The following is a 20,965-nucleotide window of genomic DNA, read 5'->3' as shown; positions in this document are numbered from 1 at the left end:
CACCCCCCTTTCGATCGACCTCACAGATCTCGCTTCATTTGTTCATCATCATCATCAGCTTATTTTCGATCAATTACACAATCTATATTGTATATATAAAGCTGTAGTGCTAGCTTGTGCTAAAATATGGGTGCTCATTAAACAAACAGAAATGGCCCAACCCTATCAATTACTCTGTACTACTGTCTATAAGCTTTTCATCTTTGATCATTACAGTATGATCGAAACCTAACATGCATATGAAGTTTCAATCATGGAGCGGATGTAAATATGACAAAGCTGATTGATAAGTGGGAAAGGAAGTAATTACTTCTTGTAGAGACAATTTACGTGGGTAATTTAGCATGAAAATTAATATAAACTGGGTAGCTAGCTTAGACGAAATGTATGACTTTGACTGGAAAGGTTGTGCTGCTAGCTGCTCATTGTTTTACCTATAAGCTCGAAAGTTCAAACTTCGATCTAACCTTGTTTGATCCATATCAGCAACACTCTTGACCCAAAAAAAGTGCTTTTAGTCTTTGAAGAAGCGAAGCTCCATACATTTCTAGCTAGCTATTAAAGATGAACATACAGTACATACTGGCAATAAAAGATCACCAATATATAGTAGTTACAAACTCTCAGTATTTGGAAACAAAGATTCGAGTATTGGGTACGCGGTACTTTCAGTTCGATCTCAAAGTTATATTCTGCTGGTAGTTTGAAACTTTGAATAGGGTTTTCTATCGTCAAAAATATCGTTAGTACACCAGAACCATGCTTTTTGAGTTATGATGCAGTAGAGAAACTGGGAACTTGGTCTTCCTAGCTCCTTCTAATTATCATCTCGTATTTGGGTGCTATTCTTGACATGCACGCCTAGATCAGGTTAAAGACTAGCTACTTCCACAAAAAACCTTTGCAGGCAGGGATGGATCTAGAATTTAATAATAGGTGTTAAGTTTGTGCGAATGCCAAATTTTTTTTAAGAGCTTCATAACATAGCAGTGATATTTTCAACATGTAAATAATAAGTTATGTCTATTATTGGAACAAGATAGAAGACTGAGATTTCAGTGAAAATAATTAACATATGTACTTTGTGTTGACATAAAAACTTAAAAAAACAGAATAAATAATCACAGAAAAACAGAGCAAATAAACTTCAAAAAAAACAGAACAAATAAATCCAGAAAAACAGCAAATCATAGTTGATATATACTTAATTTTTTCAATCTAAAAAAAAGAGGTGGGCTACAGCAAATCATATCCCACCCCTAGATCCGTGCATGCAGCAGGTTAAACCAAATATGAGATTTCGAAAGTCAAAAAACGAAAAGCAAAATTTTGAAAATATACGTCGATATATACGTTGCACAGTTGCACTTTCATAGTGGGAGCCTTACGTTCTTAACATCAACTTAATATATGCTGTGGATTAGATCGAGGGTTTAAATTATTAGGGCTCAGTGGTCATCTAGTGATCATCTAATCAACATAGTGATTTGAGTTTCTGAGACTTTGTTTAGTATCTTCTCGCTGTCTGTTTGAATGATATTTTCATTGATTTATTTGAGTTCCTTCATATCGTTGAGATTCTTCTGATATTTATCCCAATATTACCTCTAATTTTAGTATTAATTGGTAGGTTATGACGGACATTTTCTTAGGTACTAGGAGTATGTAATACTCATATTTACTAATATTACAACAATTCGTCAAAACAACATATATCAATATATATTCCACGCACCTGGGCTCAAAGAGTTGGTTGATTGTAGTGACCTGAGAAGTTCTCTAGTTACTCAAGTCTTCTCCCGGAACCCAAGGATCATCCCATATATTAGTTGAGACCCCATCTCCAACTTGAATTATTTCTTGCTAATGTTGTTCAGAAAATTATTGTTTTACCAATTAGCTCAGAGACATCATGATAGATGGAGTTGGGGTGAGGATAAAAAAGGTCGGTTTACATTAAAATCAACATATCATTTAGCCTGGAAGAGGGTATTGGATGAGGATCCTATGCACCCAAATCCGAGTTTCGCTCTTTGGAACCGTATTTGGAAGGCGGAGGTGCCTGAGAAAGTAAAGATCTGTGTTAGGAAGGCTGCTTCTAACATCCTACCATCTCGGAATAGACTTAGTCAATGTGGTATCGATATTGACACACAATGTCTATTATGTGATGAGGAGGTGGAAACTATCATTCATGCACTTAGAGATTGTCCTCATGTTGCAACTATGTATCAGTTGACACAAATTTCTACCCCTCAGGCCGATACTACTGTAGAGGATTGGCTTATTCTTTCACATGCTCAGTATCCGATTTGTTTTGATGCTCAAATGATGTTTATATATTCTATTTGGAAAAATCTGAATGCTAAGGTGTGGGATAAAGAAGTGCAGACGGGGGAAGAATTTGTTCCTACGACTTTGGATTGGTGGTTAGACTTCAAAAGCCAACGTAAAAGTCCCAAGACATGAGTTCCTACCCGAGTTTCCAGTTGGAAGAAACCTCATGTTGGCTTTGTAAAATTAAATGTGGATGCTATTTCTAATTTACAAACAGGAGCTACAGGTTTGGGAGGAGTTTTTCGTGACCATATTGGAATGAGTTTAGGGGTGTTCTCCTACTTTGTTGGCAAGTCCAGTCCGGCTCGGCATGGAGAGCTATTGGCGTTGATAGCAGGTTTACGTATTGCTATCTCATTCTTTATGTCCTTTTATTGTGGAGTCGGATTGTCAGATTCTAGTAGATGCTAATTCATAGTGGAGCTCTAAATAATTCGGATTTAGGTTTTCTAATTTCAGATTTTATAATTCGGATTTATATCCTCTTAGGTGTATTCCTTATGTAGAGTGGTTAAGTTTGTGAAGAGAACTGCTAGAGTGCTAGTTGTGTAGCTTATGAGATGGTACAAATAGCAACTAATACGGCTTTTGGCTTTACCAGGTGCTGTACCTCCGCATGTGGAGGTCCTTTTCAATATAATGATTTTTTTTATCATAAAAAAATAGTAGACACTCTGGACCTGAAGAGTAGATACGTTACAGACATTCTCCATTCTCCATGAGTGTTTTTCAATGAAGTAATTCATTTTTCTAACCAAAAAAACATATATCAATCTATAGCAGTGACGATGGTCTAGGTTGGGATAATGCTTTGAAAAACATGATCTTCCCAATTCCAAGTTAGATTGCCATTTGAGATAAACCCTTACGATATCTGGAGAAAGAAGCAAAGAAATAAAAGCATTTGAGTTTCCATTCTCAAAAGGAGAAATGTCAGAAACTAGTTTGGTCTAGGAAAGTAGAAATTAATTTCACTTGAAGCTTTATTATAGTTTGGTCTATACTGATGGTGGCCAGATCATTTTTTGTCTCTACTAATTAACTGAACTCCAGGAAGTCAAAGAAATCAAATGAGTTCAATTATCCCAAACCAGTCTAATTACTGAAAGAGGAATTAAATATTCCTGAAAGCAACTGATCATCTCAGTAAAAAGTGTGCCAAAAGATGATAGTCACAAAAACCAGGCAAAAGAAGTCACTGATTCTGTGAAGAGAAATCCTCTCTCACTTAATTTATGTTGGAAAAAAAAACAAAAGAATTATGTGATATTAGTTTCTCATAAAAGATATTGAAAATGATTTGAAACCTCTACCTAGCTTCTACTATTTCTACTTTTAGATCATTTTAGGGATTTCTCAGGTCTGGATGTTCGGACGGCTTTTATGTTTGGATTTTGGCATTTTCTCTACAATTTAGATACCGGCGACGCCGTTTCTTTTCGCCGAAGTAACACTACACATTCCTAGATGTTGCTACGATGAAGAATAATGTGAAAGAGATCGAGATCGGAAGTCCACCATGATTGGTGGTGAAGTTTTGAGTGAGGTTGCAGCATAGACCTCTGACCCCGATCTCTTTCGCATTCTTCTTTATCATGGCAATGTCTACAAAGGTGTGGTGTCACTCCGGCGAGAAAAAACAACGTCACTGGCGTCCGGATCGTGGAGAAACGGTTGAAATTCGGACGTCCGCAACTGAGAAGGTATATATATATATATATATATATATATATATATATATATAGTCTCATTCCAATGAGGGGTCCTTTTTTTTTTGGTATTTTAAAAAGATAGCTCATTAACCAACATTTTGATCACATTTTCACATCTCTACCGTTCAACTTTTAGGGTCTAATGTGTGGATCACTAATGCAAAATTTTCAGCCAAAATGATGATTGTTAATGTATCAAACTTTATAAAAGCAATGGACGCACAAAATTTGTCAAACATGAACTGTTCATGCTTATAAGTTTAAATCTCATGTTTGAATACTTTTAACACCTCCATTTTGGCTGAAATTTTATTGAGATGATCTACACATTAGACTCTAAATATTAAACGGTGGAAATGTTGAAATGTAATTGAGAATTTGATCAAGTAACCTATGTCTTTAAAAGACAAAAAATGATCATTTAATGGAATGACCTATATATATTATTAACGCGAGCAAAATGTTACAACTTTTGTTCTTGAAATTTCGATAATTCGCATGGAACTTCAGTTTAGTACACTAGTTAAGAATGTGTACACTTTTCTTGTACGGCAGGCAAAGATATCTAATCTTTGAAATTTACTTTAGTTGATAAAAGAATGAAACTTGTCAAGTGACTAATAAGTGGGTTGTTGGGAATAATAAGAATGGGGGATTAAGCAAAAAGGTAGAAATTGAAGTATGCAGAAAACTGAGATACCGATATGGGAAATAATTGAAAGGAGGAGGCAATAATGGTCGAGAGGATTAGCAGACAGAGGGTTGCCTTTTGGGGTTGCAATGCTGTCTCTCTCGCTACGAGGATTTGGATTGGCGTGACAAAGAGAAAAAGAGAGAACAACCAATAAGCCAAACAAAACATCAATTTGTACCCATCTGTCATGGAAAATTCTATAATACCGCTCTAATGTATGCAGATGAACAGTAATAAACAGTAATCATACAGAATAAAAGTAAATATTGTTAAAAGTATAAAATCTAGATAGTAAAAATTTATTACTATTTTATTATGAATCGACCTCCTTGTCTAAACGGTAACTTTTTTTGGCGGAATCACTGCTGTTTTAGAAAGCAAAAAACTAAGTTCTAATAGAGTATAATAAACACAGGTGAAAAATCTAAATGCTCATATGCAATGATAGAAAAATCCAAGTAAAAATTAAATATTTTTGCGACGGAGTTTAGGGCACCAGATAAAATTTTATTTATTGAACATAAATATAAATATAAATCTCAGAGCATTTCTCTTAGGTAAACAGGTACAACTGTTTACCTACTCATAATTAAAATACAAACTTACTTGAAAAATATACTCCACACCATATTTATACAGCAGAATGATATTTCACACAATTATGAAGCACACTCACACTCAACCTATTTATACACTCTTAAAGTACTTGGTAGAATGACACTCTTTCTTTCTGAGACTATGCTACAATCTTCAATTTTTTTCTCTCTTCTAACTTCTGCCTTCCACAAGAAGGGTGAGCTTCCTTTTATAAGCTCCGGCTTCAAACTATATTTGAAATTTATTTAGAAATAAGTGGACGAAAATGAATCTTATCTTGATAACTTTACTTTTATCAAAGTAAAGTTGTGTGTCTTCATACGTCAACAACATTTTTATTAAAGCAAGACTCAATGTCATTTTGCGTCGGCAACTTCTCAGTCCTCCATCTGATTTATTATGTTGAGATGAGCTTCATCATCAAAATCAAATGAATCATCTGATCTAAAATCTTCTGGAACTGATTGGAGATCCGAATCATATATAGGAACTTTTTCATCATGCTCAATTTTTTCTAGCCAAGTAGTTGTGGCTAGAGTGCAGTCGATTTCTTTTCTTACTAAAAACTTAAAGAAATCATCATTCTGAGGGAGAGGATGGTCATAACAAGTAACCATAATCTTTTCTCCGCTTGCTATGAGACTTGCACTATAATCTTTTGGAATTATTCATCCAGGGAATGCTTCGATTAGGCTTGCCATTGTCCTTTTTGACGAAAGTATGCTTTGAAGCCCCTTGGATTATTCTAACATGATGGTATGGAGAGATGTAATTCATTTCTCCATTGATTACTGTCCACTCAGGAGGTGTGGACACAAATTTTAATCTCAAATTTCATCAATCCGGTCTGATATTCTTAACAACTTCATGGATTATTGCAGAAAATCCCTGTAAATCTTCATTTGACTTTGTCCACAGATTACAGACAAAACCATTTTTCAAAAGCCAAAGTTTGTGCTTCTGGGGATGTTCAGCTTGCACGTCCACAAGATATCTTCTATAATACAGGCCATGGACTACCATTAATGTTTCTGTAAGAATGTCTCTTTTCTTAGAATTTCCCAGATAATTATGAAAATTATACCAATCTTCCTCACTTAGGGCTGCAATAGGAATCTTGGCACTTTCAGGATTTTCAAGGTAGATCACTCTTGGGTCTTGACTTTCTTCAATAGTAACTTGCTTATTTTTTGCATGAAATCCATGTAACTCTTCTGCTAATACTTCAAGGGATTGAAGCATGAGACACTCATTGTTTTCATAGAAATTATAAATAATATTGTTTACAATGATCTTCTGTTTAAAAGACAATACCCTTTCTGTTTTGAAAATATATCCGTTAACAACCTTCAGCGGCTGACCATGAATTCCTTTTATCCTGGTAACTTGAGGAAGCTTCTTTTCTGGCTTAAAAAGAACTCTTCTGTCTCTTGGCACATTTTTATAGAACTGATCATAGATAGCATCCGTGTTGGGATACAATAAATACTCATTTAAGAGTTTCCTCTCATCTTCAAAAGTGGTTGACTTATCTTTTTTTTTTCCTGTGGACATATTTGATTGCTCATCATGAATTCTTAACTCTCGTTTTCCAACTGATTTGCTGGATTTAACAGCACCATAAGAAATTATGTATTGGTATCCAGTCCGTCATGTAATGGTCCAACTATTTTGTCTCCTTTCTTATACATTTCCCAAAGAGTTTTCTCTTCTGGTTTTGGCTTTTCTTCCGGATCCGGTCTCCTGCTTCTAGGATTTCTTCATTCTCTTTGAAACATAGTCATTTCTCTAGTTAAGGCGTCTGGCAAGTAGTTACTGTCACCTGCAACCATTTCAACGTCATAATCATATTGTGCTAAAAACATCTGCCATCTAAGAACTCTGCCCCTATCAGCGGCATCAATCAGTTTATAATTCTTAAAATTCTTGACTTTTTTATTATATGTTCTAACTAGAAATTTATTTCCTAAGTATGCTTCAACATCCTTAATGGACTTTATCAAGGCCAAAACTTATTTATCTCCTGTGGAATAGTTTAACTCAACCGAATTGAAATTCCAAGACAAGAACTTACCAACCTTCTCTAGGTTTCCATCAGGAGTGATTGCTAAGACAACTCCCGCCCAGTAATAATCATTTGCATATGTTTGTAAAATGATTATGTCACCCTCTTTTGGTAATTGCAATGGGGGAATATTTTTTGTTAGCTCTTTAATTCTTCTGATATTGTTGATATCATATGTCGTGAATGACCATTTCTTTTTTAAGATTGTTTTAGGAGAAAGAAGTGCAGTGAGTCCACTGACTTGAGGAATAAAATCTCTCGTAAAATTAACAACTCCCAAAAATCTTTGTAAAGACTTAGCATTAGGGATATTGTCTGGAAACTGGCTAATTTTCTTGGCAATATGATCTTAAAGACGAATCTCTCAATCCTTAACATGTATGCCAAGGAAATCTATTTCACATTTGATAAGATGAATTTTCTTTTGTCCAAGGATGATTTACTTTTAGACAATGAGTTTGCAAATCTGCTCGAGGTGCTTTAGATGTTCAGTCATGGTTTTAGAAAAAACCATAATATCATCTATGTTATACTATGCAGAAATCTGCATGAGGCTTGAATATATTATCCATCTTTGTTTGAAAGATAGATGGGGCTTGCTTCAGTCCAAATGACATGACTAGCCATTCGTAATGACCTCGAGGGGTTCCAAAAGCAGTTAACGCTATGGAGTCAGGATGCATTTCCACTTACCATAATCCTGACTTTGCGTCAAACTTGGAGAAGATTTTTGCTCCCTTAAGTCGGTTGATGAGGACTCTCACCTGAGTTATTTGGTAACCATCTTTGACGTTTTTCTTATTGACATCTTTGTAATTTATCACCATCCTAGCCTTTCCTGATACCTGTTATGCATGATTTATCACAAGGAAGGCATGTGCATGATGAAGACTATTGGAATGCCTGATTAACTTCTTATCGAGAAGTTTTTGAATATGTGTTTCCATCTCTTTTCTATCTTGCTCACAATAATGAGGAATTGTTTTTACATGGCAAATGACATTTGCATGACATTTGCATCATACATCTTTTGCTCATAGTATACTGGATCTCTATCCCAGTATAGTTTAGGATCTGCACTGATAACTAGTTTCAGTAGATTCTCTATCTCTGCCAAAGTTGGAACCTTCTTTTGTTCAACCATGTTGGCATATACCTTAAGGTTGTGTTACATTATAAAATCTTCTTCTCCATCAGAGCTATCATGCTATTTATGTTGATTCTCTTCAAGCTCTGAGTCTTCCAAGTGTTCTGAAATTGTTTTTAATGCTATTATCTCTTGATATTCTTTTAGCTGATCTTTTAGTAGTAAAACCGGCTGCATTTATGGCTTATAATCACCACTCTTCGCTTGTGATCTCTGATATTGTTTAGTAAAGGCATTCCTGTAATGCGTACCGTGTGTGATAGTCTGTATTCCAAGTAGTACTTATGACCTTTCTCAAACTCGATCATGGCTGGAGTTTGAGTGATTGTTTGTTGAAGGAGAAAATCATTTCCTATCAACAAATCTGCTTCTTGGGCTTCACATTGCCAGAAGCGCTTAACCGTAAAATTTCCTCCTCCTAAGGTAATTTTTACATTCTTAAGAAAGATAACTCATTGATATCTCATGGTTGCCAATTCTAATTCTGTGGCTGACTTTCTAGCATTCTCCTAGTATTCCTTAGGAATAGCATATTTTCTGGCCAGGCTATATCCTGATCCACTATCTATGAATGCATGTAGATGGTATTTCTTATAGTTGTGAAACTTTAGTCCTACAGTAATATAATTATTGTATTCGCTTGTCTGTACTTGTTTTACTGGTTCTGGCGAATCACAACCAGGTTCTGTAAAAGGATTGATTAACCTTTCCTCATCATCTTCTTCTATTACTGGACACGACTCTCGAACTATTGGGATACTTAATGAAGTTACTATCTTCATTCTTGCGACTTCGTTTTTAAAGTCATGCTTGAGAGTCTGCTCTCGCTCTTCTTCATAGAATATATCATACTCTTGATCAACAAGAATGTGTATCATTTTCTCTTGTCATTCTTCTCAATTCTGTTATGAAGCATTCCTTATGATATGTTTCATATGTCTGCTCACAATTCATGGGTATTGAACTGTTATCATAACTATTACAATAATCGCATATGAACGCCCCTGGTTTAGGGTGAAAAATACCGATAATATCAACTTTTTGCTCTTGTTTCCAATCTTGGACTTGTAACAAGAATATAGGACGATATCCCATATTCTCTTCTTCAGAAGATTATTCTTCTGAAGTATTGTATGGCTCGCTATCTAATGAGTATTTAAGAGAATATATAGACTCATTCTCTTCATCAAAAAACGAGACTTGGAACCCTTTTAGGTTTGCATATTCAATAGCTTCGTCATATTCTGCTATTAATACATTTGAGGATCTTTTATTTTTTAGGTCATTCATTAGCATAATGACATTCACCCTTACAGAGCCAGCATCTACACTTCTTTTTAGCATTTTTTTGAGAATAAATTTTGGAAAGTTTTACTTTATTTTCACGAATAAATTTTGTTACATTATTTGTAATATTTTGGATCGTCGACGTTTGAGGTACATGTCCTATTTCTCTCTGATTGGTGTCAATGGAGGATTCACTTGGACTTTCATTTGGTTCACTCTTGGCTTCTTGATAAGGAAAGATATTCCTCTTTTCCTTCTTCCCTTGTTGGATTTGGGAAATTTTTATTATTATTTCTTTCAATTCCTCTCTGGAGTCACATGTTTCTGCTTCTGCATAAAGCCTTCTTAATCACCCTTTTTAAAAGCATTCTTAGAGGTCTTTTTGTGTCTTCTTCTTCTTCAAAATCTTTTTCATGGAAGGTTGTAGCTCTAAATTCAGAGTTACTTCCTTCTTCATATCCTACAAAGGGATGTCTATGATTAAATCGTAGACTTATCATTTTCCCATGTCTTCATAGATGGAAAACATTTGAACTATGCACCTATTTTTCTAGAGGTGCCAATTTACATTCTATGGGGAAAGTTACTTCATGCCATTTTGTGATATGCTTTTGCTGGGAATTATTTTTTGGATTGGTAAGAATTGCTGTAGTGATTTTTTCTGAGTTGTTTATGAATTTTGTGTTGGGAGCAACCGTTGAACACATTAACTTGTAATAGATTTTATAGTCTATTTCAAGTTCAATCATTCCCTCTTTCATAGAAATTACATCTATTTTCATCCTCAGTCTAAGATAGTGAACTGCATCCCTTAGATGAGTGGTGAAATTGGGGAAAATATTGAAATATGCAACTTGATTGCACAAAGAGGCTTCAATTGTTTCTAACAGGCTCTTCTGAAAATCTTTTATTATGTCATCTTGTAGAACACATAAGACAGAACAATCTATTCCGTCTCTAGCAAGTAGTTTAATACTAACCTGGACGGCTCCAATATGCATGTAAGAGTATCCTCTTCGAACTGCTCCACTTACTTATTTAGGAATGAATAATCTCACGTATGTTTCTTCACTAGTAGCAGAGATTGTTAGTTCAAGGATCTTGAACCTATGAGAATCTAATAGAAATGATCATCTCTTGTATATCTCATTTAATTTGAATTTAGGGGCAGATGCTTCTCTGACACTAGATTAAATTTCGTTGTACTCAAATTCTTGTGTAGTAATGAGTTGTATTGGCACAATATTCTTTTTTGTACTGAGTATTCAACTCAACATCTTCATATTTCTTTTTTTATTTTGGTTTTTTCCACTCAAGTAGTTTAGGTTTACTAAACTTGAGTTTACCTTCTCCTTTTGGTGAATGTATTTTACTAGCAATAATCTTTGCTAATGCTTCTTCATCTATATTATCAGATGTTTCTTTCATTTTTTCTATAGAATTTTGTAGACTTGTGATTCTTCTGCTTAACTCTTGAAATTGTTATTCGAGGTTATTACCTATTTCTTGAAGATAAACAATGCTGTAATTTTGTTGATGTATAAGAGCATCAACATTTTCGCTGAGTTTCTCAGTCCGGAGGTAAAAGCTTAAAGCTCTACCATCTTCTTCTCTTACTTTTATACATACTCTTTGATTCATCCTATTCTGGATACAAGAGTTTCTAAAAGCTTTTTCAGAATTTCCTGAGTGTCTCTTATTTCTACCGCTTGCTTGTGGATAATATTAGAAAGAATCTCTGATCTAGCTAACTTTTCCTCAATATCTGAGAAGTATTGCCCTTCTTTGAGGTAATTTAGCTTGACTTCTAGCTTTGTTACTCAGAATTTATTTCTTCAAGTTAATCTAATCGAAGATTAAACCTTTCGAGTTGTTTTGCAATTTTGTTATTGCCTTTTTCTCTAGATAGATAATCTAGAAATTCAATCAGGCTAGCTTTCTTGAATATGCTTTGAATGAAAACACATTTGCCACTTATTAGAAGCTTTTTCAATACAAACAAACTGATAATTTTTAGATTTGGCTTCTTTTTTATTGGATAAAAGGAGCCAATTTTGTGGTATAAGCCTGATCTTCACTTGTTTCTGAGCGAAACAAGCTCTGATACCAGTTAGGGAGGATCTAACCAATACTCATAAGACTTCTCGAAGAGCTTCAATATTTTCTTTAGTTTCGTAGATTCTACGTTGAACTCAATATATAATATCTCAATAATGTTTTGTATTTCTGGGAAGGTTATTCTTATATTTTATTAACTTCTTATATTGTTTTTTTTCTTCTTGAAGTTCTTTATGAGAAATTTTAGCAAACGCTAATAATTCAAATTTAAGAGGTATTGCAATTGCTATAATGATAAAAATTAACTATTTACTTTCGAGTATATGATGAATTTATATATTTGTGGTACGTAAATAAACAAACTCAGAAATCAAGATCCACTATGCTCCGTCAAATTATTATTTTTACTTAAACAATACCTAAGATAAAATCATAAGTGAATAGTACCCGTTGCATATGATACAATGCTGCACAGTAGCCGAATCCATCTGTCCTGCTCTCAATTCATTTCCATGTAAAAAGAAAAAACCCATAAAATTTATAACAAACATGAGAATGGAAAATTTAAAAAAGAAAACCAGTAGCTGATCGAGTACAGGAACACAAAAACAAACCGTAGAGGAGTGTTGCAGTGAGCTGCTTTGTTTCATTTCGAAACTTTAACCTCTTTAGAATTTTGTTTTTGAGTTTCTCCTGGCTGTCTCTCCATTCAAAGGCGGGAAAAAAGAAAATAAAGGAGGGTATTCAAGCTTAGTTCTCTCTTTCACTTTTCTTTCTCATCTGATAATTTTCGGTGAAGTAGGACCCTTCCCATTTGCTTCAAAATTAAATGAAATAGTTACCAGAAGGGATTTACCACTATAGTTTTACCATTGAGTGTGTAAAAACCTAAAAAAGTTTCCTTCTTGTGTTTTGTAATCCCACTTATAATTCTTTTGCAGCTTTTGATGATAATGAATGTGGGTAATGCATTGCATATTTGATTGGTATGATTTTTTCCAAGTTCCAACAGAGATATGTGAAAATTAATGCTTCAAAAAGTTACCATCTTTAATTGTACTAATTGCCTACAAAACAAAGATCTGTGCTCTGCTACTGAGAGAAGTAGTGTGTAACACAACAAATGGGTGATGATCATAAAAAGATGGGTTCAGTCTCCAAACTGTAACCCCAAAGCAGATTAAAGAGAAAAGCAGAAAAAAGCAGAACCCAAACAAAGAAAATAAATTTATAAAGAACACCAAAATACCCAACATCATGAAGTATAAAGAAGCTACTCTACTCTCAACTCTAGCCTGGTTTTCTCAGCTCAAACTCAAAGCCAACCTCTGCTTCTTCTTCTTCTTCCATTTCTACTCTATCATAAGCTTAGTCGTCATCATCATCATCATCATCATCTTCTTCTTCTTCTTCCATTTTCTACTCTATCTTAAGTTTGGTACTTCTTTTCATTCTCCTTCTTCTTCCTCTTCTTCTTTCAGGTTAGACTGTTAGAGAGATAGCCATATTGGGTTGGGGGTGAGGTTTAAGGAAAATATAAGAGGCGGGTAAAGTAAAGATTTGATCTTTTGTGTTGTGTGAAGAAATAGAGTTCAAGAACTCTACAAGGGGAGGGATAGGGGGGTGGGTTGTGATCGAGTGATGCGCTCAGGAGGTTGTGCGGTGCAGCAGACCCTCACAGCGGAGGCTGCTTCGGTTCTGAAGCACTCTCTCAGCTTAGCACGGCGGAGAGGCCATGCTCAGGTCACTCCTCTCCACGTGGCCGCCACTCTCCTCGCCTCAAGAACCAGTCTTTTGAGGCGGGCCTGTCTCAAAGCTGCCGCAGCAGCCAATCACAACCCGCCACACCACCACCCTCTCCAATGCAGGGCCCTGGAGCTCTGCTTCAATGTGGCCCTCAACCGCCTCCCCACCACTCCTCCCTCCGGAGGCGGCGGCGCCGGTAGTCCTCTGTTGGTCAGCCACGGCCAGCACCATCAGCAGCAGCAGCCTTCTCTATCCAATGCTCTCGTTGCTGCTCTCAAGAGGGCACAAGCCCACCAGAGAAGAGGGTGCATAGAGCAGCAGAATCAGCAGCAGCCGCTTCTGACGATCAAGGTTGAGCTTGAACAGCTTATTATCTCAATCTTGGATGATCCTAGCGTTAGCAGGGTTATGAGGGAAGCTGGGTTTTCAAGTACTTCGGTCAAGAACAACTTAGAGGACACTTCCTCTGTTTCCTCTGTTTCCTCTGTTTCCTCTGTTTTTCAGTGTTATAATAGCACTGGTGGGGTTTTCTCTTCTCCTTGTTCACCTACTGCTCCTGAGAATCTAAACCATCATCATATCACTCCATCTGGCAATTTCTGGCAAACCCATTTCTTGACTTACACTTCTGATCAAAACCCACTTCTCTTTTCCTCACCACCAAAGAAGTTACTTCTTCCCTTCAATGTCAGCTCCATCAGTACTCCTTCAGAATCTGTTTCTTACTCCAAGGAAGATGTTAAGTTGGTGTTTGAGGTTTTGGTAAGGAAGATCAGTAAGAAAAGGAACACTGTGATTGTGGGTGATTCTGTGTCCATTACTGAAGGCCTTGTTGCTGAGATCATGGGGAGGTTAGAGAGAGGGTCAGAGGTTCCAGAGGAACTGAAATCAACCCAGTTCATCAAGTTTCAGTTTCCTCATGTTTCTTTGAGGTTTATGAAACGAGAAGATGTGGAATCAAATATCACAGAGCTCAAAAGGAAACTGGATCACTCTGGAGGCAGTGGTGCTATTATTTACATTGGAGACTTGAAGTGGACAATTACTGATGACAGAGAAGGAGTAGGATCTTGTGGGTATAGCCCAGTTGAGCATTTAGTTTCAGAAATTTCCAGATTGGTTTCAGATTATGAAAGCAGCTCATTCTCAAGCACAAAGACAAAGCTTTGGCTAATGGCTACTGCTAGTTATCAAACATACATGAGATGCCAAATGAGGCAACCTTCTCTTGAGATTCAATGGGGTCTTCAAACTGTTTCAGTTCCATCAGGAGGTCTTGGTTTGAGTCTCCATGCTTCCAGGTATATATTTCAGATTATATTTATGTATGTATGAATGTTATGTATAAAGATCCTCCATTGTTTTAAGCTTTGATAGTTTAAAAAATTGCTTTGTATATTTCTGTTACTGAGCCTAAACTACACAGACTACAACAGCCTATACATGGTCTGCAATCTGCATGAAAGAAGAAACCACTGAGGAAAAGTGAGACAGATGTACAAAACCACAGTAGCTTTGTTTCTCTTGTTTTGTCAGGATATACAAGCCTCTGATCAAAACTACATAATTCACAGATGAAAACATAAAATAAGTTTATAAGATCCTTTTTTTCCTTGTATACCATTTCACACCCATAAAGTTAAATTTCCTTGTTCATTACTCCACCTTTTAACCAAGTTAACTTTTTTTTCTTTCACAAACATTATGAGTTCTTCCTTGTTTTTTTGGTTGTCTTGGTCTCAAAACATTTGGGGTGTACTGTAGAAATCACAGAAGAGTATGGTAAAAGGATAGATAAATGAATTGGTCCCAATTGTCAAGGGAACAAAAAGTAAACAAGATACTAAAGGACGATGGACAAACATCTGATATATGTATAATGTATATGTCGTTTCTATTAGCCACGATTAGTGGGAACATCTGTTACATTCTACTAGCTATCTTATAGTTATATACTTCCTCTAAATTTAATATCGATAAATAAGCTAATTTGTTACATGTTGCACTTATGTCTTGCAGTGTCCATGATTCGAGAGCAATGTTTTCTCAAAACACATCTGAAGTGCTGGATTCAAAGCCATTCATCAGCAGCAAGGATCATGAACAAGATCATAGTAAGCTCCCTTGCTGTGAAGAATGCAATTCAAACTATGAGAAAGAGGCTCAGTTGCTCAAATCTGGCCAGCAGAAATTGCCTGCCTGGCTTCAACCACATGGCACCGAAGCTCGTCAAAAGGTAACTAATATTTGTCTCTTAACTTTTGACTTATGTATCACTACTTCACTACTTTAGGCAGACAGTAATTTAGAACCGCTAAATTTGTTCAGCAAAATTATGTGTCAATATCTCTTTTAAAAAAAAATTGAATAAGGTTCCAAATGGACTTAATATTCGTAGAATGAAACACTGTCATATCAGTTTTCATTATAAAATTGCTTCTGATATATGATTTATTTGTTTTTTTTTCTTTCAGGATCAAGTGCTTGAATTGAGGAGAAAGTGGAACAGGTTATGCTACAGTCTGCACCAAGGAAGGCATAACCATAATCATTCAAGCCCTGCTTCCTACAACCATCAAAACTTAACCGGGAAGAACCATTCTTATAGTACTTCTTCGTACCCTTGGTTGTCTACGAGGAATGGCATCTTTCCGGATCTGAATTCCATCTCTTTTGCTGATCATCCAGCCTTAGACCCTGCAGGCCATGGTTCTAATCTGGTGCCTCGGTTCAGAAGACAGCAATCGTGTAGTGTAATCGAGTTCAATTTCAATAATGAGGTTCAAAAGCATGAAGTAGTGGAACCAACCTTGTCTTCTTTGAAGCTCAGTGAAGACAAGGAAGTGAAGATCACACTTGCTCTCGGCAACTCTATGTTTTCTGAGTCAGGAAAATCAGTAACACAGAGAGCTGACATGTGTAAGCTTTTGAAAGACAATGTGCCTTGGCAATCTGAATCCATTCCATCGATAGTAGAAGCCATAATGGGCTCCAAACCATGTTCAGAAACTTGGTTTCTGATTGATGGGAACGACTCAATTGGAAAGAGAAGGTTGGCTCAAGCAATAGCGGAGTTGGTTCTAGGATCTGCTGGTTCACTCTTACATATCAACATGAACAAAAGAGAAGAAGAGATGAACCCGGGAGTGGAAAAACTAAAAAGAGCCATTAAATCCAGTGACAAACTTGTTGTGTTGGTAGAAGATGTGGATTTGGCTGATGCACAGCTCTTGAAATTCCTAGCTGATCGTTTCGAGGCTGGAAAATGTGGAGAAGTGAGTAGAAGAGATGGGAATCAAAGCCAAGCCATATTCATTTTGACCAAGGGTGAGTCCACAAGAAATGAGTACCCGGGTTCTGTGATCCATATGAAGTTGAAAGTTGATGAGAAAAGTACTAGTTCTAGTTTTGGGATAGCTAGCTTCGACCACAAGCGAAAAGCTGAGTGGGAGCTTGACAACAAGGCCAAATCTCCAAGATTTGAAGAGAAGGAGGATTCAAGTATGGCTGATGCCTTAGAGAATGTGAATAGCAAGGACTTCTCAAGGAAATCAAGCTTCAGCAGTAACCTTGATCTAAACCGCAAAGCCGGTGACGACAATGAAATCGAAGACAATGCAGGGGAGGTGAGCCCTATTTCAAGTGATTTGACACGCGACTCGGCCACGGATATCCAAACCCCACTCGGGTTCCTTGAATCAATCGAGAACCTCTTCGTTTTCAACAGAAGCCCGGCTAGGGATCGAGAGGCCGCCGAGCTTTTCTTGTCCAAGATTGAAGGGTGCTTTGAGGGTGTACATGGGAAACAAAATGGGGTTAGTTTTAGTGTGGATAAAAGGGTGTTAGAGGAGATATCTGTTGGGTCTGGTTCTTTTCCCAATAGCTTGTTTGAGAAATGGCTAAAAGACATTTTTCAAACAAGCCTAAAAACGGTTATATTTGGCGGGAAAGAGGGTATACTTGTAAGGCTATGTTTGGGGGGTAAAGAAGAAGGCATTTTGGAGGATTTCTTGGGCTCTTGTCTTCCCAAGAAGATCCAAATTTCTTGAGTGAGTGAGTAAGGAACATGACTCCATCTCAAGGGTGTGTTAACTTGGAAGCTAAGGTACTGGTGTGGGTATACTTGCAAGGTTCTGGTTTGGGTATACTTGGGGGGTTGGGAAGGTTTGGGTATACTTGTAGTAAGGCTATGTTTGGGTAACTTTAAGGCTAATTTTCTAAAATAGGATGTGTATTTCCTTTTTAACAATGTTATTCTCTCTATTTCAGCCTTGTTCCAATGTAAATTATTCTGTTCTCCACCCCCCCCCCCCCCCCCCTTCATTTTCATTTTTCTCCAAATTATGGGGAAGAAAAGCTCTAAAACTCAGCAATCCCAAAACAGAACAGAAGACATATAGCTCTCCAGGGCCAAATACAGACCAGACAGTTAAGATATAAAAATGAAAACATGCATGCTTATATCAACAACCTGCCTACAAATTCATCAAAGTGACAAAAAGAAGAAAAAAAATGTTGCCTACATTCATATTGGAAAAACAAAAATTAATAAGACTCTTCAAATATGAGTTTAAAGATAAACCAATTTAATTTGAAAGTTGAGAGACAGAACTGTTTTTAGGTGTAAAATATAAGGTATCACAAATATTTAATTTGAAAAATAAATACTTAAAATTCATAATCACCAGCCTGTTAAGATTTTGAGACATATGATGAAGGATGAGTTGTTACGCTAGAAGCGGATATTGACATATGAATCCATCTTCTTGTAGACAAGATGAAGAAGTCCGCACACTCGTTTGTTTTACTAACCAAAATAATCTTTACTCTAATTAATATCTTAAAAAGATTCATCAAACACCTTGCCTTAGCATTGTAGTGCATGCTTAGCAATCTCAACATCTTTAAAAAAAAATATATATTCATCAAAGGGTTTCAAACCGACCCCATTGTCGTGTCTCTCACTCTCTTATAACTCTGTTTCATGCATCTAACTTAATATTTCTTTTTAGGGCCTGGGCGTAAGGGCCCGTCTTTATGACAAACGATTCATTTTCAATTACGCCGTGCTCTAGCCTCTAATCTTAGAAAAATTAGCATAATCACATAAAACATTTAAACAATCTGAGGTCTACCTTGCTTCATTCTTTGGTAGAACATTTCTTTTCTCTTATTCTCCGATCTTAATCACAAACACTTTCTTTTTGTTTGTTTGTTTCTATATTCCACCAGCCTTACAGATTGAATGGTCCCAACCCGTACAATCAAATTGAACCCATTAACCCGACGTACTCTTTCAAATTTGAGCATGCTCATGAGCCATCTATATCACAAGAACCCTTTTGAGGTTTTTGAGAGAATTTTATTCATCCAATTCATATTTTGCATATCTTTCTTTGATAAATGCAATATCACTATGTATCTATTACTTTAGGCGGATACTAAATCCGCAGTTTCACACCATCATCTTAAAAGAGATTTGATTCCTCAGTGATTATAAAACACATTAATCAATGGGACATCAGGCTTTTCTGTAATTTCTTAAGTATTATCAAGCTTATTGTGCAGTACAACCGTTCATCTTTGTCCATGATTGCATCGTCATGCCAAATTAGTGTATAATAATCCTCATGACATATCAACTAAGTATAGAGATTAAAGAACTTGTTGGGAAAAAGGAAGGGAAAAGAATGCCCATGTCCTTCAAGGCAATGATTACTTTTTGAGACATATATAAAACCCCAATTGAAGTATTATGTTCTAGTTTAAGCGATCATGTTAAAACTTATCAAAGTTGAACGTTTTAGAATAGGGAGCTGAGTTCCATTTCCACTCACCAGTCACTCCATCTTTTCTGAACGATCCTTTGCTAAATAACACCTTTTGCTGAACAATGGTATTTTTATTGTTCTTATATTTATAAGTGAGATTCTATTTGCACCACCACAATTCCTAAATGCACCTCTTTTGATTTTTGTATAATTTTATTTTCCCTTTTACCCTCTACAAAACAAAACACGAGAAAGTAACGTCGTTGCTATGAGCGGGGTTTGATCTGTTGAATTGATAAAAGTCTCATATAATTGCATTACCCGATCATCTATGATAGATGGGCATCTCTTGAAGATATTTGTTACTCTAGTTCTATTCAAGAGCCAAAAATGGTGCCTGCGGTGCCGTTGGTGCGGCGCGTGCAAGAGGCTCTATGTAGTAAGAGGATATATTTGATAAATAGTGTTTCTATTTTTAAGGAGAAATAGGACATAATTAAATTACATAAAACTTAAAAAGTACATTTTGTAATGCAAATACGTCGAAATAAATCAGAAAAAACTATAACCAGATTAACAAACGCAATAGAAAAATCATAAAAGATAATAAGATACACGAATATATTTAAAATAAGGAGTAATTGTGTAACTGATGTTTCATGACATTGTTGCACTGCATATGTCTCAAAAGTAGTGTAAAAGTAACTGTAACAATTACTATGATCGACCATATCCGACCATGTGATCACCAATAAGATCGAGATGATATGCTCATTAGGAATTTGAGAGTAACTGAGGGTGTCAAAAACTCAAAAATGAATGCCTAAGAACGAAAACCAATATTGGGTAAATGTAAATCGGTATCTCACAATAATAGCAACAACCCACCTAGGTCCTAAATCTAAGGATCATCATTTGGCCCACGGGCTTTTGGGCGGCATGTGGATAGCTCAACCCAAGGCCTCAAAGCCCGGCCCTATGGGTATAAGGCTGGGTGGAGGCCGAGAGTTCAAAGCATTGGCCCGGCCCAAGGTCCAGCCGGTTGGAGTCCTTAAGGCCAAAGTCCGGCCTGATCCTAAAAAGTCCGATCAAAAGCTCATTCATTTTTAAAATTAATAATTTTATTTATATTTATTTGTTATATATGTTAATTAGTTATATTATTTAGTTATATTTTTTGTACTATATTTAGTTAAATAATTACCATATCCTATTTTTTTCTTTATTTTTTTTATAATTGTTTTTATAAAAAAAAATATAATGGGCCCGACCAGAAAAAAATGAAAAAAAATCGTCAAAGCCCGGCCCGGCCCATTGCCGACCCTTACCCAAATCCCAAATCGAACGTGAGTGGGCCTCATATCCATGTTTGAGCCCAAAATAGCACAGTACAATTCAAAACTTGAATATGATATGGGCACCTTGTTAGAAATAAATTGGCTTAGATTTGAGTCATCTTTGGGTTATATGGATTAATACCACACACACTAATGCCGAGGCCTTTTGTGGAAAACCCTATACCCGAGCTCCCCTGGGTGGCTAAAGTGGGGG

The 20,965-nt window shown here is 36.2% G+C and overlaps 2 protein-coding genes across 2 annotated transcripts in view; one reads left to right on the top strand and one right to left on the bottom strand.

Moving 5' to 3' along the window:
• The window catches only part of LOC126790098 (transcription factor bHLH35-like), a 129,624-nt gene that overhangs the window by 49,647 nt on the left and 59,012 nt on the right, over positions 1-20,965 (bottom strand). The gene's annotated exons all lie outside the window — the stretch shown is intronic.
• Positions 13,347-17,923, top strand: LOC126790087 (protein SMAX1-LIKE 4-like). The gene is made up of 3 exons (XM_050516220.1): positions 13,347-14,944; positions 15,663-15,879; positions 16,118-17,923. Exons 1-3 carry the CDS (start codon positions 13,539-13,541, stop codon positions 17,690-17,692), a joined length of 3,198 nt encoding a protein of 1,065 aa, XP_050372177.1. The 5' UTR covers positions 13,347-13,538; the 3' UTR covers positions 17,693-17,923.

This window comes from Argentina anserina, chromosome 4 (assembly GCF_933775445.1).
Source record: "Argentina anserina chromosome 4, drPotAnse1.1, whole genome shotgun sequence".
NCBI classification, from domain to species: domain Eukaryota; kingdom Viridiplantae; phylum Streptophyta; class Magnoliopsida; order Rosales; family Rosaceae; genus Argentina; species Argentina anserina.
This window is presented reverse-complemented; position numbering and strand designations above follow the sequence as displayed.

What these genes read in the sequence shown, in the direction of transcription:
- LOC126790087 (XM_050516220.1), top strand. Translation starts at nt 13,539, where the DNA reads ATGCGCTCAGGAGGTTGTGCGGTGCAGCAGACCCTCACAGCGGAGGCT. An exon ending in TTGAGTCTCCATGCTTCCAG is followed by an intron (nt 14,945 to 15,662) that starts GTATATATTTCA and finishes TATGTCTTGCAG; the next exon opens with TGTCCATGATTCGAGAGCAA. An exon ending in GCACCGAAGCTCGTCAAAAG is followed by an intron (nt 15,880 to 16,117) that starts GTAACTAATATT and finishes TTTTTCTTTCAG; the next exon opens with GATCAAGTGCTTGAATTGAG.